General features: G+C 33.2%; 1 protein-coding gene across 3 annotated transcripts in view; it reads left to right on the top strand.

The window, feature by feature from the left end:
- The window catches only part of LOC132561907 (substance-P receptor-like), a 53,581-nt gene extending 41,460 nt beyond the window's left edge, over positions 1–12,121 (top strand). For 2 of the 3 annotated variants that reach the window (XM_060226619.1, XM_060226620.1), the window contains 2 exons: positions 7,258–7,305; positions 8,759–12,121. In XM_060226619.1, coding sequence (XP_060082602.1) covers positions 7,258–7,305; positions 8,759–9,732 — 1,022 coding nt within the window. In that variant the 3' untranslated portion in view covers positions 9,733–12,121. The remainder of the gene's footprint in view (positions 1–7,257; positions 7,306–8,758) is intronic. The other variant, XM_060226622.1, reaches the window with a different exon arrangement.
- Positions 12,122–16,020: the final 3,899 nt, after the last annotated feature.

The following is a 16,020-nucleotide window of genomic DNA, read 5'->3' as shown; positions in this document are numbered from 1 at the left end:
ACACTTGAATTTACGAACCCATTGGTGATAGATGCCAAGTGTCATTGAGAAACTAAAGACTGTCTCTACCATGACACTTGTTACAGGACATTACATTACCAGTATTTAATCGAAGATCACTCCGTTCTTGTATGTTTTCAATGTTTCATCTTTTGTATTTTCATAATTTGCCAACGATTGATCGATTTTGAGTTGAAATTATCGTTTCTCTTACACTATGTTGTGCTGAGATTGGTTTACTCACCCTTTGAGAAAGGCCTGGAAGAATTAACAAAAATGGTATTGAACTAGTTTGCGTATTTGTAGTTGACGTCCCTCATTTTCTACAGAGCATTCAAAGAATGAAGCACTTGGTGATATTGGTTTTAGTGCCGTTTTTGCATTAGTTAGAATATCTCAGCAGTTTGATATGTCCTAAACATACTCATATCTATTATTATGATGTATCATGCTATCTATTGGTTGCGTTTGTCATTTTGATATCTTGCATCGAGTATCATATATAACCCCATATTTACTCCGTTTTGAAGGTACGCTTTACTTTTGTTGTGTGATCATGTATTTCCCCAGTCTGTTTGAAGTAGCTCTTTATTGAAATGTTTTTATTTTGTTTGTCTGCAGGTCGCGAAATATGTTATTGAATATGTATCGCTATGCTGTGATATGTTGTCAATTGTGTTTATAGGATATGAACGAGTTCACCCTATTTTCTGTTCATAGTATGCTTAGTGGATAATCGCTCGATCTAGAGGAAAATATAAGATATGTACTTTGGGTAGAATATTAACAGGCGCCAAGAACATATCATACAGGAAATTGATTACATATGTAAATTGCTCTATTAATCTCACATCTTGTGACCCTGTCCACGCCATTCATATCTAATAAATATTTAAATACCACTATCACATTAGATGTTTAGTTTTTACCCTCATTGCCGTATTGTGTTCGACGAGTTATATACATGTATTAATTGATTGTTAATTAAAGAGTTAGGTAATTGTATTTACTTGTAATTGACAATTTGTATCATTATATCATCAGAGTTGATATTTTGTGTCTGGCAACTGGTACAGTTTCTGGTTGATTACTCTATTAACATTATACTGTGTTAAGACATAGCGATATTTAGATTTTTTTGGTTTGTTAGAACCAAATTTTGAAAACTTGATCAGGAGTATATACAAATGTAAATGCTATATCTTTAGTGATACTTGCATACAGGTACTTGCGTAATGCATGTGTTAAATTTATTTTCTTGTGCGTTTTTACTTGATGACAATCATATACTTTTCCCTCGTTATTTATCGTTTATTTGGCATTTTACAATATATGTATTTCCGTATTGATTTGAAACATAGGCGAGTCTAAGAGCATTGTACATACTGTGCTTATCTTTAACTGTATTGCTACTTCATCATCAGCATTTTAATCTATAACTATCCTGACCATGTTGCCTTTCATTTTGTTTCGTCTCCTTATTTTCTTGTCTCCCTTGACCACGATGTTACATGTTGTGAGTCTTTTTTCTCCTGGTGTATGTTATATATACATGATGTTGACATGTGTGAGTGTTTATTTGTCCTCCCTCAGGGCCGATGGGGACGATTCAAGTGAGGGTTCGCAACGGCGCCTCGACACAAAAGAGACAGCAATGCGTCGCTTATAATAGAACTTTGTCAAACAGTCCTTGGTACGAACGCTTGTATGCGATGCACATTTCAGATTGCAGTAGGCGTTTTGTGCATGAGCACCCATTGATGAAATCTCCATAGTTTCCACGTTTAATAAAATGTCTCACTTTGCACTATTCCATGGTCGATTAAAAGCCCTCTGTCACTATTTGCCATTGGATTTACTTTGATACCAAAAAATTATTCAACTCCTGCCGCGTTTCGAACCAAGTGAATGGGATGACGGTATGTTATGTAATAACAAGTTTTCAGTATTGTTTGTTCATTACCTTAACATTTTATGAACAGAAAAGAAATTTGATTCAGACATATCTCAAAATGCGAAAATAACCCCCCCCTCCCCCCCCCCTCCCAAATAAAAAGATCTGGTTAACATGAAAAGCTACATTAACAATGTTGCGATTGGATTGATCAAGTGGCACATGGTAGATAATGAAACCGGCGTTCCCTTGACGATTCTGATATCTCTTTGGTATTTGACCGAATCCGATCATGGTTTAGTATCGCATTGTGACGTGTAACAATTGTTTGCTGTGAAGATCACTATAATGTAAAATCTGGCACTTCTTCACTCCCATTTCCCTGGGGAGAGACTGGAATTCCCTTAAACCATGATATTCTGTTATCAAAATGATGTAACATGGGCTATTTAATCACTTTTCAGATCCCCAATGGTAAGTTATAAGTGTTTCCAGAATCTGCTTCCATAATTAGGTCTAGTTGCCTCTCGAAAGCTTCATCAAAACGTTTTCTTGAAGTTGTTATCTCAAATATAATTGCACTGAACACCACGATTGATTTATTAGATATTTTCCCCTTAAGTGAGACAGAAAGCTCCATTCGTTCTCTTCTGCGTTCCAGAGGCAACCGTTAGACTTAAATGATATATCGAAATTAAAAACAGAACGAAACGAAACTGGTCTTTATTGACCTCAAAAATATGTTAATAAGCACTAGATGGAATTTCATTCTTACTCCCCGTTCAGTTTGAGAAACAAATGATACTTGTTTGTAGTGTAGCGAAACAATCCTCACCTCAATCGTGTTTGCCATGAATGTCACCTGGACAATGAGTAGATAAGAATAAGAAACTGATTTCTGATTTCTTGATTAACAGCGTAATGATTGGAAAGAGAAGTGCAAAAAATTACTTACTGGACATTTTGTCATGTATAGTGTTTACTTGAGACATGATTAGTCTAGCTTAGCGGCGAATGTTAGTGGCAGACGAAATTGCGTTGAATGTTAGAACTAAATACGTATATTATATGTTGACGCTACATCACAATGAACCCGAGTCACACACAATATGTAAGTGATTTGATGTATGTGCTTGTTAGTAGTTACGGCAGAGCACTGTGTTGGTAGTTCAGGGTTACAAAATTAACTATCGGTATGCACAATAAATCAATGGTTGTCGAGAAGAGTACACCATGACAACATCTCTTCAGTTACCAATACCTGTGATGTTGATGTTGTGTTGTATCCCCGTTTTGTAATTGCTTCCCTTTATTATTATTATTAAGTAATGTTTGAGTGATGTGTGTTGATGTTTGCATGGTCTTCTTTGTAATGGTATTTCACTGTTACAACTAAAGATAACTTATAACTCAATTTATTTGATGTTAAAGCATTTTCACTTATTTGAAATCGAAATTTGAATTTTATTATCTTTAAACAAATTTTGAATTTGTTGCTGTTATTTCATGATCTGCCATCTATCAGAAAAACTTTCTAGTTTTAGATCTGTTTTGCTGTTTTTTTTTTCTATCTTGCAGCAAATGCATGTCGTAAAATGAAAATTTATGAGAAATAAGAACTAAGCTATTACGAAGATCCTACCTACGTTCATTTATCTAAATGATGCACATGTTCTTAATTGCAATTCTATTCACTTCCTGGCACTCCCCTAGTACACTTAAATAACTGGTTCAGGTAATTATACCGTCGATATTGGAAAATAAAAATTTCTAGATTTTCCTTTGCTATATTTTTTTTAATGTTACGCAATAAGGCATTTAAGAGAGACAATAAACACCCGCGGCTGTCGGAGCTCGAGCAGCTGACCAAAAAGAAAAGGTCATAAATAATACTGTTCTTACTGAGATGCAACGCCTCTCTTCCGCTTAAAGTGGGAGTTTTCAGTAAAGTACCGTCATCGGGCTTTCCCAAAATGTCTGCCAAAATTCGTTTTGTTTTGGACGATAGTGACGAAAGATATCTTCCAGTAAAGCAAGGGTTGTTCGGTATAAGATAGATATCTGGAAAACAAGTTATCGATTATTCTTTACTTGCACTCCCTGACTGAATGAATCATCTTCGGTAAATTCGGAAAACTGATCACTTTAAAGAAATACCGTGAAAAATCCTTCAGACAGGTACTGTGCAGTTGTTTACCAACAATTATGTTGTTGGAGGCACGTACTTATGACAAAACTTGTTTACATAACCTCTGGTGGAACATTATCAGGACACAAGAATGCACCTATCGACGTCCTTATCTTTGGTGTTTTGGATTCAATGTTCGTATCTTTATTATAGTTATAAACATAAATCTTAAGTGATTGGGGATTTTAGGGTTATTTTTTTCGGTCCAATCGGTTAGGAGTCGTTGATAAAAACATTAAAAAATACCAACTCCTTGTAATAAGTGCAAAATTGTAAACAGATATTTACATTGAATAGTTCATGTAAGTACATGATATTTGTGCAAGGTGCCAAATAATTACGATACACTGAGAAGTCATATGAGTATTATAACCCAAATGAAATACGCTACAAGTATGTATTTGACTAAGATTTATTTGTATTCACCTTGTATTTTTTGTATAGACTGTAGTAGATGATTCAGTAGTTTTTTTCCTAACATGTAAAATCATTTAATTATGTCTAAAATAAGTTCATTTTTCAGTTTATTTGTTTAAATACGGTGTATTATAGGACTGGATAGCCAAAAATCGACAAGATATATCGAAATATTTCAATGTTAAGTGACTGAATTTTATTTTAAGCCATGTTATTTTTTTTATATTTCCATATTATTTTGTTTCCCTATGACTTTATACAGCAACACAGTTTGCTCTAGAAGACATGTACAAGAAAACAACCTGAATGAAACTAATTTAATGATCAAGTCGTTTAAACGTTTGTTATGGATACTGATTATCGTGGTGATCTATTTGAAGGTAACGGTGTGGAAATCCCCGCCATGCTCTACTGTAGGTATACACGTGGAGGAGTGTGATTATTTCTGGGAGTGATGTCCCCTTCCGTAGTAATGACCAACCTCATCCTCCCTTCCCACAACCCTAACGCTTAATAACGAATTAATCGCTTGGTTACACACTAAACTGTCTAGAAATGTTTCTCCTTTGCTAGTAAAATGTATATAATACATTACTATATAAGATATTTGTATATCTCTTTATTCTGTAAAAAAATGTTTTCAATGCATTTTATTTATTGAAAACGAATTTGTAACAGTCATTACAACCCACAAAGTACTTTTTAATGTGTCCTTTATATGTAAACTATGAAATTAAAGGAAGGCTATACAGAAATACCTTTATGTAAAATCATTCATTTTCGTGGGTGATTTATTTCCATTTAATTCATGGATACTCGAAAATTCACCCACAAAGTGATAAACATGGATTTTAGTACAAGTGGATTTTGTGAGCAAGATTTATCCACGAAATCAAACGACAACGGAAATGTTTATTATTTTATTTTGGAAAACCAGGAAATTTTAACTCCTCGAAAATGAATGATTATGCAGCATTGTTTGTCACGCAGTATGATTATACAGCATTGTTTGTCGCGCAGTATGGATTTAAATTCTTGTGGTTGTGGTTCTGATGTAAAACGTCAGCCATGTCAGATACACTTTGGCCTTTAATGCTCTTTTGCCGAATCTAATTTTTTATAACATGTATTTCATAATAATATCGACAGAGATTGAGAATGAGTTGAATAATCCGAGACATTGAGGTTGTAAGTAATGCTTTGAAATGGTCTATACGGTGTGGACTTCGTTTTTTTCCCGATCCAATAACTCTGTTCGCCAAAGCATACTAACTGTTACTCTGGGCTCCCTGCGACATATATTATGGCTGCAATAAGTTTCCAAGTTCCCATTGTGATTCTTGCGGGTCATCACTAGAAGCATTGCGAAAATGTTTGACGTTCCAAAACACCTTCCGTCTCAAAAGATGCTGTAAATCAATATCGCGGACATCTCAATATTATACTCTGATAAATGCCCTGGATATCACATGTTAAGAAGATTACTATTACTACCCGCCTGAAAATCCAAATTCGTTCTTGTTGTCAGCAGAAAATAATACATAAAATAATAATAAGATAAGTGACCATGCAATCGTATGAAACAAAATACCACACATATCATGGTAATTCATCAAATTTCAATGCCAGACTCTTTGCTTATTGTATGATTTACTGAATTATCACATTTTAAAAATGCCATACACAGGAAAAAATATCAATTGAAGGGTTCATCGTCTGTATTGTTAACATACCAATCTACGATTGTCATGTAATTCAGAATATTCGTTAGCATACTTTCCACCCTAAATATATACTTCAAAATGCATTATACTCACGTGATGAATAGTTTATACAACTGTAACCCACCGCATACCACAACACCATTCTGTCTTCTCCTTCTACAGGCGGAATATTTGTCATTTTGGTATTTAGTGTGATCTATGCCATCGCAAAGAATTATTTTTCATTCTATCTACCATAAATGTAGTATATTTGAAATACTTAGCTCGCGAACTTGTCTATAATTTTATAAGTTATAAGAGGAGACAAAAATCACCACGATTCATAGGTGTGGTGGATTTCTTTAGACTCAATATACTCCCTTCTAGCACTTCTACAAATGCCCTTATTTAAGAATAAAGTACTCTGTTAAAAAGAACTCAAAGAAAAATATCACGTGTGAGCATACCTTATTAACTTGGTTAGAGTATTTGTTTTGTATGCTTTGACGAACAGAGGTTTTTTTCTCTTAAAGTGAGCATGCCGTTGTATGGATGAGTGGTGAAGGGCAACGTGACCGACATATAGTTCTATGTCGTTCATGTTATATGATTTAGTGCTATATTTCTATCTTTAATAACTTCCTATAACATATCGCGACTAGTTCTAACATTCGTTTCGATAAGTCTGTCGTGGTTATTTTCAGATGTTTTAAAATTTCATATATTTTTTTTTTAAATTGTGATAATCAATGTATTGACTTGATTTATTTTAAGGGAAAGATAATGTTTGGTAAATGATAGTTTTGAAATTTTATTTTATGTTGGAATTTTATCGTTGCGTCGTTATCACAAACAATATGGCTTTAAATTAGGTGCAGGTTGGGGATGTCATAATGATAAGGTACATAAATAAGACCAAAAATCACACATTATCAGAGGAAGTTCCAACATCTTTTTTGATTTATGTTTAGGAACAGACTGCATTTATATTGGAATATAACTAATTTGATTAATACAGTGATCACGTGATCTTGGAACTGTTTGTTTGTCCACAGAACATGAGATGCTTGACCAAAAGTCTATAAGACTTTGGCGGCTTCAAGGTATTTCATTGGCTAGTTATTTTTGCTCGTCGACAATCGTGTCAGCAACACCACTGATCATTGTTTCTTTTTTTCTCAACTTACATAACTTCTTCAATTTTTATTTCACTGCATGATTTCATGAAATACATTCACTGATATCAGATAACCAATCAGTTATTTTCGAATGATATGAATTGAAATTCATTTCTCATTTCCTTATTGAGTTGCAGTTGTTTTCTCTAAAGCATGACTAGATCAAACAAAAAAAACAGTTCACTCTCTTCTTTATAACGGATTCACGTGCACGTACATTTTATAGGGAAATGGTGTTATATTTGAATACATTTACCGAACGCATGCGGTCTCAAATTACATTTTATGCATGAACTTTATAGACTTAGAATAGTAACAATATATTTACAAAAAAATTATATATATACACTTCTCAGCCAGAGTAGTAATAATTATACATATATGTCATAATGAATAGATCAATATTTTGTCTAATACTTACTGTTAAAGCAGTGACTATTTATCAGCCCTCCATAAGCTAATGTACGTGTTTGTTATTTACTTTCGTTCGCCCCAATTTACTTATAATTACTATGTGTTCCTTCTCTTGAATTTAAAGGATGGCTCAAAGGTTTATGGTATATCATCCCAACGTGAAATCATAGATATTATTTACTATTATCTCCTCTACTGTATATGTAACCGTAAGTTTTAAACCTAACGACTGATTTCAAATCAAATGTACCACTGACATTCTGAATTATCACACGCATGAACTCTTGTTCCAAGGTCTACATGAAAATATTTACTGATACGTGTTAAATACATTTTACCTCTCAGCACACAGAATTCTATTTTCTGAATATTTTAATGTTCTTGGCACGTATTTATGAAATAATGTACGAAACTACGACTTTTCAAAGAAAATCGGTTGTTTCTAGGTCATTTATTATTGCTAGTTTCAGTCGATGCTGTAAAAGATATCATTATCAATCTTATCTTATCTAATATTTTGTTGTCACTGAAAATGACCCAAATGTGAAATTGTATTATTTGCACAAAATTAAGAATTTTTTCATTTATATATTTATATATTTTAAATATTATTGAAGCATCGATTTCCGTCATTTACTTGCAAACTTAATGATGTCCTAAAAAAGAAAAGAAACGAAAATGAAATTATTCCCAGGTTAAGTTTTTTAACAATTTTAAAGTATCTGATGGCGGTATTGATTTAACTAATACTATGAATAATTTGAATTATTTTATAACTTAAGTTTGATTAGGAAATCAATGCTGTTGCAAATCTTGGAAGATCTTTTTTATGATGTTTAGATGGCTTCTTTGGTGATTGTTGATGTAAACCTCATTGATTATTGTTATTGTACTGTGTACTTCTGTAATGACTGATATTTACATGTGTGACATATCTCTGAAATTTCTATTATTTCATTTACAGATACAGTGTATGAAAGCTCACCAAACCCTCTGCGGCGAATTTCCACTTTCATAAGCTCCGTTCGTGGCTCAAGATCCGAAGAGATGGGACCTAATACGACAAGAGGAAATCACATTGTTCGACAAACATCGACAGATTCTTCTTACAAACTTCTACATAAGCTAACGGGGAAAACCAAAGCGAAGTCTGGCAGCTCGGTGATACGCAGAGATGGTTCGGTGATACTAGTTAAAAACGGTAAAATTATCTCTATGAAACTCGATACCAAGCTACGAAAGTCGGACAACGAGGAGGTTTTCTTATCGAGTCCGTCAACTGCTGGTTCTAACGGTTCTAGGCTGATGTGTAGTAGTCCGCAAAGTGCTTTAGAAGTTTTATACGAACGAGATTCGGATGGAAATCTTACCGAAGATAGACCTTTGTTTCCGAATGGACAATCGAACAATAAAAACGTACAGTTTTTGTATCCGAATGGAGGTTCAAACACATGTAATTCTTTATCAGATAACAGTGACTGTGAGTCTATTCCGGGAAAAGAAATCTCCCCTGGTTTGAAGTGTCGCGTGAGCGATATTTCTCAAGATGTTGATATCGAAATGAATAAAATACCAGAGAAAACAATAGACGAAAATAACTCGCTAAACAATAATACGGAGACCAAGTCTCCGGCAGAAAAGAAGAAACTATCTCTTCTTCCGTGGACAAAGGGGCATGTTAAACGCAAAAGTGATACAACGCCGTATGTAAAAGCCACACCGAAAGTAAAATATAGTAGAGAGTACTCCAGAAGTTCAGACGCCATATTCTCAGTGCCACTTCTAAAAACTCCGTCAGCTGAAGAAGTGACTGCTAGTCCTCTATTGTTTCGCCGAAGTTCTAGTTATTCAAACGTCTCAACTGTTCTGTCCCCTTCAAGTTGTCGCCCTTTGTCAGCTCTCTCCCCCGATCCAAATAAACCTGATTGTTTTTCCTGACATTGGTTGGAAGTTTTACGATGATGGAAATATCTTTTCCTTTATAAACTTGTGGTGTAGTAGTAATGACAACTATCCTGTACAAATTTTGTTTGTTTGTTTGTTTCTTTTTAGAAAATTAAACTTCTTTGAAATCGGCAAAATTTAGATCAAAACATCTCATGATGAATTACTGAAAATAGAGATATATCTTTTTTGGTGAAAGAAACAGATCAAAGGAATGGGGATCATAGCCTAGACCATTCAACGATTCAAATAAATCTGTAAAATTAACATATTTGGTTTTGCCAAATTTCATATTTATATTTAAACTAGAAAATAACTCCTCGATTGTTGATATTGCTGTATTGGTATTGTATTTTACTGTTACTACCGTCGAGTTTAGCTTTGTAATTTTGCATTTGAATTAATTTTCTCTTCAATAATTTGGCTTACTACAGATAAAATATGAAAACTGCATGTTTGTGCCGTAAAGATATGTATTTTGTACTATGCATTAAACCGCATTTCAAGGCCACACTTCCGGTATCGGCCCATTCAGTTTACAAGGGTAACGTACACGGGAAGGAAGATAACTCCCTTTTGTGAACATATTTACGTACGGATTTCCTGTCATGTACGAGCTTCCCTCAATATGCCCTATAGCTACGCTGTTAGGAATTAGGATCAACAGTCCACTCCATGACTAATGGAAATGGGTATTTGTGTTAAAACTCTTTGTGCATATCTCAAAAATAAACATCACTTCCATGTCATCTTCTCAAAGCAAAATTCAAATGATCGATATGGAACGGTTCTCACAATTAAAATGAAAAGGAGCATTTTTTGTCCTTTTTTGGTCGTTTTCTAGATAACATGCATTTCCAGACAGTTGTTTATGTTATAATTAATGACAATCAAATCTAATAATTAATGTTTTACACTTTTAATGGCGATATATAATATTCTGACCAATAAATCACAGTTTTACGACACGAATCAATTTATCAAATATGTATATTTATTCAGAAAAGGTTGCATTTTCTGTTTGTTTTAATTATTTGTCCCATTGTAATGACTTTTTAATGGCAGCCACACCCTTCATGTCAACAAACAGATGCTCACATTGTTTTTATTTTACATAACACTTTTATCCCATATTCTGTGATTCTTGACTGAGTTGTCTCCCTGAAATCGCTTCTTACATTAGAGTGTACGATGACCTCAATGATATTGTGTTTGTTCAAAGTTAATAAGTCATTTCATTTTAACGATTAGTTTGGTTTCGTTGGTATATTGTTTGTTAATTGTTAAATTTTTATATAATTAAGATTGTTTCGCTTTCGTTTCCAGCGTAAAACATTTTCTGCTTGTAAACCCAAAGAAAAATTTAAAGAACTTTGTAAAACATTTGAAATATAAAGAGAATATATTTTCGGTAAACGGAGAAAAACTTACTTATAAAGAATGAGTGCCTTTCGTTGAATGTATAAAGGTCTCGTGCTTTTGCTTTTTATTTTAACTCGTTCTTAAATGGGGCAAGATAATAATATATTTACCACAAAACAATACCACAGTAATACATGATCTCCCGTGTAGTTGCCAGATCCCTCGTGTGCACTTCTTTCATTTCTTCACATCTTTTAACAAGATTCGTCCATAAATTGCTCGAAATTTATGGGAAGCGTGGGGATCGGATTGAAGAAAGGGTGAATAATTGACTTTTCCTTTCAAGAATGGTCATTCCTTCTGTAGTTCAATAATTATACGTATTTTACTTGTAGAATACTGAAGTCTCTTATTTGATCTTAAGATAGAATTAAAATCAATTTGTATTTCAAAAGATAAATATAAAGATATGAAAAAGACAATTTGTAAAGTGTATTAAGTATACAAGGTGATAGTCAGATTAATGTAATGTCAATTTTAGAAAGCGAAATGTTGACTTCAATCTGATTGCTATTGAAACAAGGATTTGAAATGTGACATGTTTTAAACCAAGGATCCTATTTGCGTGATGATTTGTAATGTACGAAAACTGTTATATACTTCAAAACATTTTCCATGCTTTTTTTTAAAATGCCATACAGCTATGCGTTACCTTTTACACTTGATATCATACAATATGCGTATTTTCCTAATTTCTTTGTGAACAAAAGTTGAGTCCTTGTTGATGTTTGATCTGTCTTTCTGGATGTTGTTCTAGAGAATTATTGTATCAGGAAGTAAACGTTATATCTTGCCACCTAGATGTAATTAATGGCGTGTATTTAGTGCTGATATCCTCAGACAACAGCAGTAAATCAAATACCTGTCTATGTGTGAACGTTTTTTTGTCTTGTGAACAGTCTGTTAGCCCCCGTCATATGTTAAAATAAAATTATAAACTAATTCCACTTGTTTACCTATGTATGTTTTCTTGTATGTTTCTTTCTTGAAGATGATTATAGTGGAAAAACCCTTACTTTTATCAATAATTATATACTCCATAATCATAATTTTCAATTAGCACTATCGCTAAACTACCAAACAAACACCGTACCAACATAGCAACTGAGATTGCTGAAACAGAATGAAACTTAGAGCCAAACAAATTGATGTTTACTGCACCATACAGATGATTCTCACATTTTGAACCCATCCTTCATACAGAAATTAATATGAATATACATTAATGTTCCAAATGTTATCTTTCTTATGGAAATACACTAAAGTAGGAGTGCTGTCCCTGGTGATTGAATGCGTCAGAAATATTTAGACACTTATCTACTTATGTATATTTGTAATTTTAAAGCAATATGAAAATGTAATTTCGAAAATATTTTTTCATATAAATTAATTCATTTTTTGAAAAAAATGTGTATACTGTTTCTCTTGTATCATTTAGTGGTCGACATCCACGTGTATTGGAATTGATGTACTCGTGATTAATATGAGTAGGCAGGTTTTAACACTATCACGCGTTCATATATATATTCATATACATACGCTAATGATTTTTACATGAAACACCAACTGAGGTTTGGCAGTACACATCTGTATCTCATTATACCAAGATTGATACAACTAAGTAATCAACATCATCTTTCATGTGCAGAGATTCGTTCTGACAAACACAGTTGTATATAATTTGCATCTACAGTAGTTGCCGTAAAGTTAAAGTAAAAAAATAATTTACCACATTCTTAATGAACAAAACAGAAATATTCCGCACATAAAATATTACGGCTTCCACACGTGGTTAAGGTTTTCCAACAGTTCATAACAAACCTGGACGCACTACACTTCAGCACAAAACTCATACCTTCTTACATTATACAAAGTTAAAGAAGATTATACAAAAGAAACACATTTAAATATGAATTTATAGTTACTCACAGAAGAGTCAAATAATGATTTACATGTAAACTGCATCATACAGCTGTTTCGTCCTTCTAGGACTCGTCAGTGATGCTAAGGGCCTAAATATTTAAACTTTGTAAGCAACTGATGAAGATCCACAGAAATTGAATGAAGCTAAACCCTAGATTGGAGGTTTAATAGCCCTATATATCATGTACAGGAACAAATTACAAATTGAGAAGCATTAATGTGGGAGGAATTCGGCCTACCTGTTGTAAAGTCACTTGATTGGTCAGATGGCACACACATTTTTTTTAATTGCCGGTACATGACGCAAACACCGACCATAAAGGTGATAGTACGTTGCCACTGTGCCAGCCAACCAACTAGGCGAGAATTAGCTCCCACACAATGAAAAAATTTTCAGACACCAGGGCTCAACATACAACATGGATGTATAGAGATACCACAAATTCCAGAGCATTAATACAAGCATAATGTAACAACTTGTACATATGACCAATACTACATCTGTTAACTCGAGACCAACTTCACTTTGAAATGATTATTTAATCTACATGTAGTTAACATAACACACACATTTTGTCTTTTGTGACGCACACTTCTTATTCGAAATCACTAAACAACTTTTATAGCCAATCAGAAGCTAGAATCGTTACAAGAAATTATATCCAATACACAGCTCCATGACGAAATATAAGATCTCATTGATTTTAAATATTGCTAACTATCATAAAAATTAGAATATGTGACACAAAAAAGACGATAAATGCTTTCGATCACATCGTAATCGAGAGAAAAACAGACATTGGCTATTCAACAATTATAATTCTTATAATAATTAACTTTTGATAAATATATGCTCTTTAGAGGGAACACATTTTTCCAATATTTATTTCTTTTACCGCGCAATGATTTTTGTATATATATAATCCGTATCTTCACCACTCTGACATATAGAAATATATGATAAATACAGCATAGTTTGGGATATTAGGAAACATTCATTGATCAGAAGTCGAATATCTTGTTATATATAGTATGTTGCCATTTCAATAATGTACAAAAGACACACAAATGAATGATACCTCTCACGACAAATTTGTAATGAGATACACAAGAGCCACATAATAGATTAAACTACATGATACATCTGTTTTGTCCTCCTAGGACTCCTACCATTCAAACGGCCTGGATTTTTGAAATCCTAAAAAACAAAAAGAATTGAGAAAAACCCAAAATGTTCGAAATAAACGTCCAAAAACCAAGAACAGGAGATATTCCATTATATCTTTCAAACACAATTCTTATGAACACAAAAATTTCTTTGATTCAGACAAATACGATAAAGACTTAACACCAGGCAGTCAATGAATCTGTTACTATGGACTACAAATTGTATCTAGATCACACCTTATTTGTAAACATATATTGTTTGTTATATCAATTGCATAAAGCACGAATACATATCATTTATATAACTAATTTTTTATAGAACATTAGGTCACGTTAAAAAAAATCCTAGACTTTTAAGAAGCATGATACTATGTAACACAGTTCTGTTATGTATTCACAACATGACAATGATCAAAGTGAGAGGAATTACACAATACATCGACTTTTATTTACGTGGATAGCTTGAAGCCAAAATCAAAAGAAGTTAATACAAATTTCCGTTGATTAATATTTACACAAAACGGATTGCAGTCAATCAATTCAATTTGAATGATACAAATTAATTGAATAAATTTACACAAACCTTACATCAAACAAATTGCCATGAAACAGTTTACAACGAACTGATGTACAATTAACTCGACACTGACATATTAACAGGAACCGGCTGATCGTGTAACACAAACATGTAATTAACTAGAAACCTCCCAATGTACACCTTGGGTGAAACTATTCTGCTAGCAAGATCCCTGGATAATGGAAAACATCGAAGTTCTCAGAAGTGGATTTATTTTTACGATTGAAAAAAAAAAGATTTTAGAAATTGTTTTGCTGACGTTTGTAATCTAAATCCAACGTAGGCCTAGGTCGAGTACTTATTTCGAACTTCGTGCAAATTATATTCAGGGAGTTCATTAAAACCTCATGAAACATTGTTATTAGTTGTTGACAAGAAAATATTAATTAACTTATCTATTGGCAAAGCACATTAAGCCTGGCCGCGGAATTGGCAAGTTGGGTTGAGAAATCTTGTGCATACTGAAACATAGCAAGCTTGTTAGCGTACAAACACGATCTAGGAAGGACAGAATTTATAACTCGTTATAATTATCTATCAACAGCAGGAGACAAAACAGTTAAATATTTGGCTCTCCACCAGAATTGCTACACAATATGTGGTCCATCGCTTTCTCTAGCAAGTTCTCTTTCATAAGCATTGTCTGGATATTAGATAATGTCTAAAAAATAAGATAAAAAAAGATTGTATGAAATACAAAAGATTATTTTGTCGTTATTTGTATTATCATTTCATCTTAAATTACAAATTTAACTTGATAAAAATAGATTCCATGCTTCAAACGCAGAATCATGACCGTGATATTAAGATCTACAATATAGCTATATCCCTATTATACCCTTTTAACTGTTCTTTAGAGCTTTATTCTGGGGAGAAAGAGGATATATTTTGTCGGCCATTGTTGTGACGTCACTTAGCGTTTACGTACTGACAGAAAGCAAGGACCCAAGACACAGCTGATCTACAAGTTGTATCCTATGGCACAATATAACACACATGGACATTAAATAACATACCTGATTGTTTAAGCAAGACTTTGGCAGTTTATGTGCACTCTGAATATATGGACCCCATCTAATATATTTTGTACTTATAGTCAGATTAACTACATTTGAATATTATATTAATATCTCTTGAATACAAATGTTTCTTCCTGAAGTAAGTACGGAGTTGAACTTTCTTCTTCTCTCAGT

The sequence above is a fragment of the Ylistrum balloti genome, unplaced genomic scaffold, assembly GCF_031769215.1.
Source record: "Ylistrum balloti isolate Yb309-2 unplaced genomic scaffold, AGI_CSIRO_Ybal_v1 Utg371306, whole genome shotgun sequence".
Lineage (NCBI taxonomy): Eukaryota > Metazoa > Mollusca > Bivalvia > Pectinida > Pectinidae > Ylistrum > Ylistrum balloti.
Note: the sequence above shows the minus strand (reverse complement) of the source record. Positions and strands in the feature narration are given on the sequence as shown.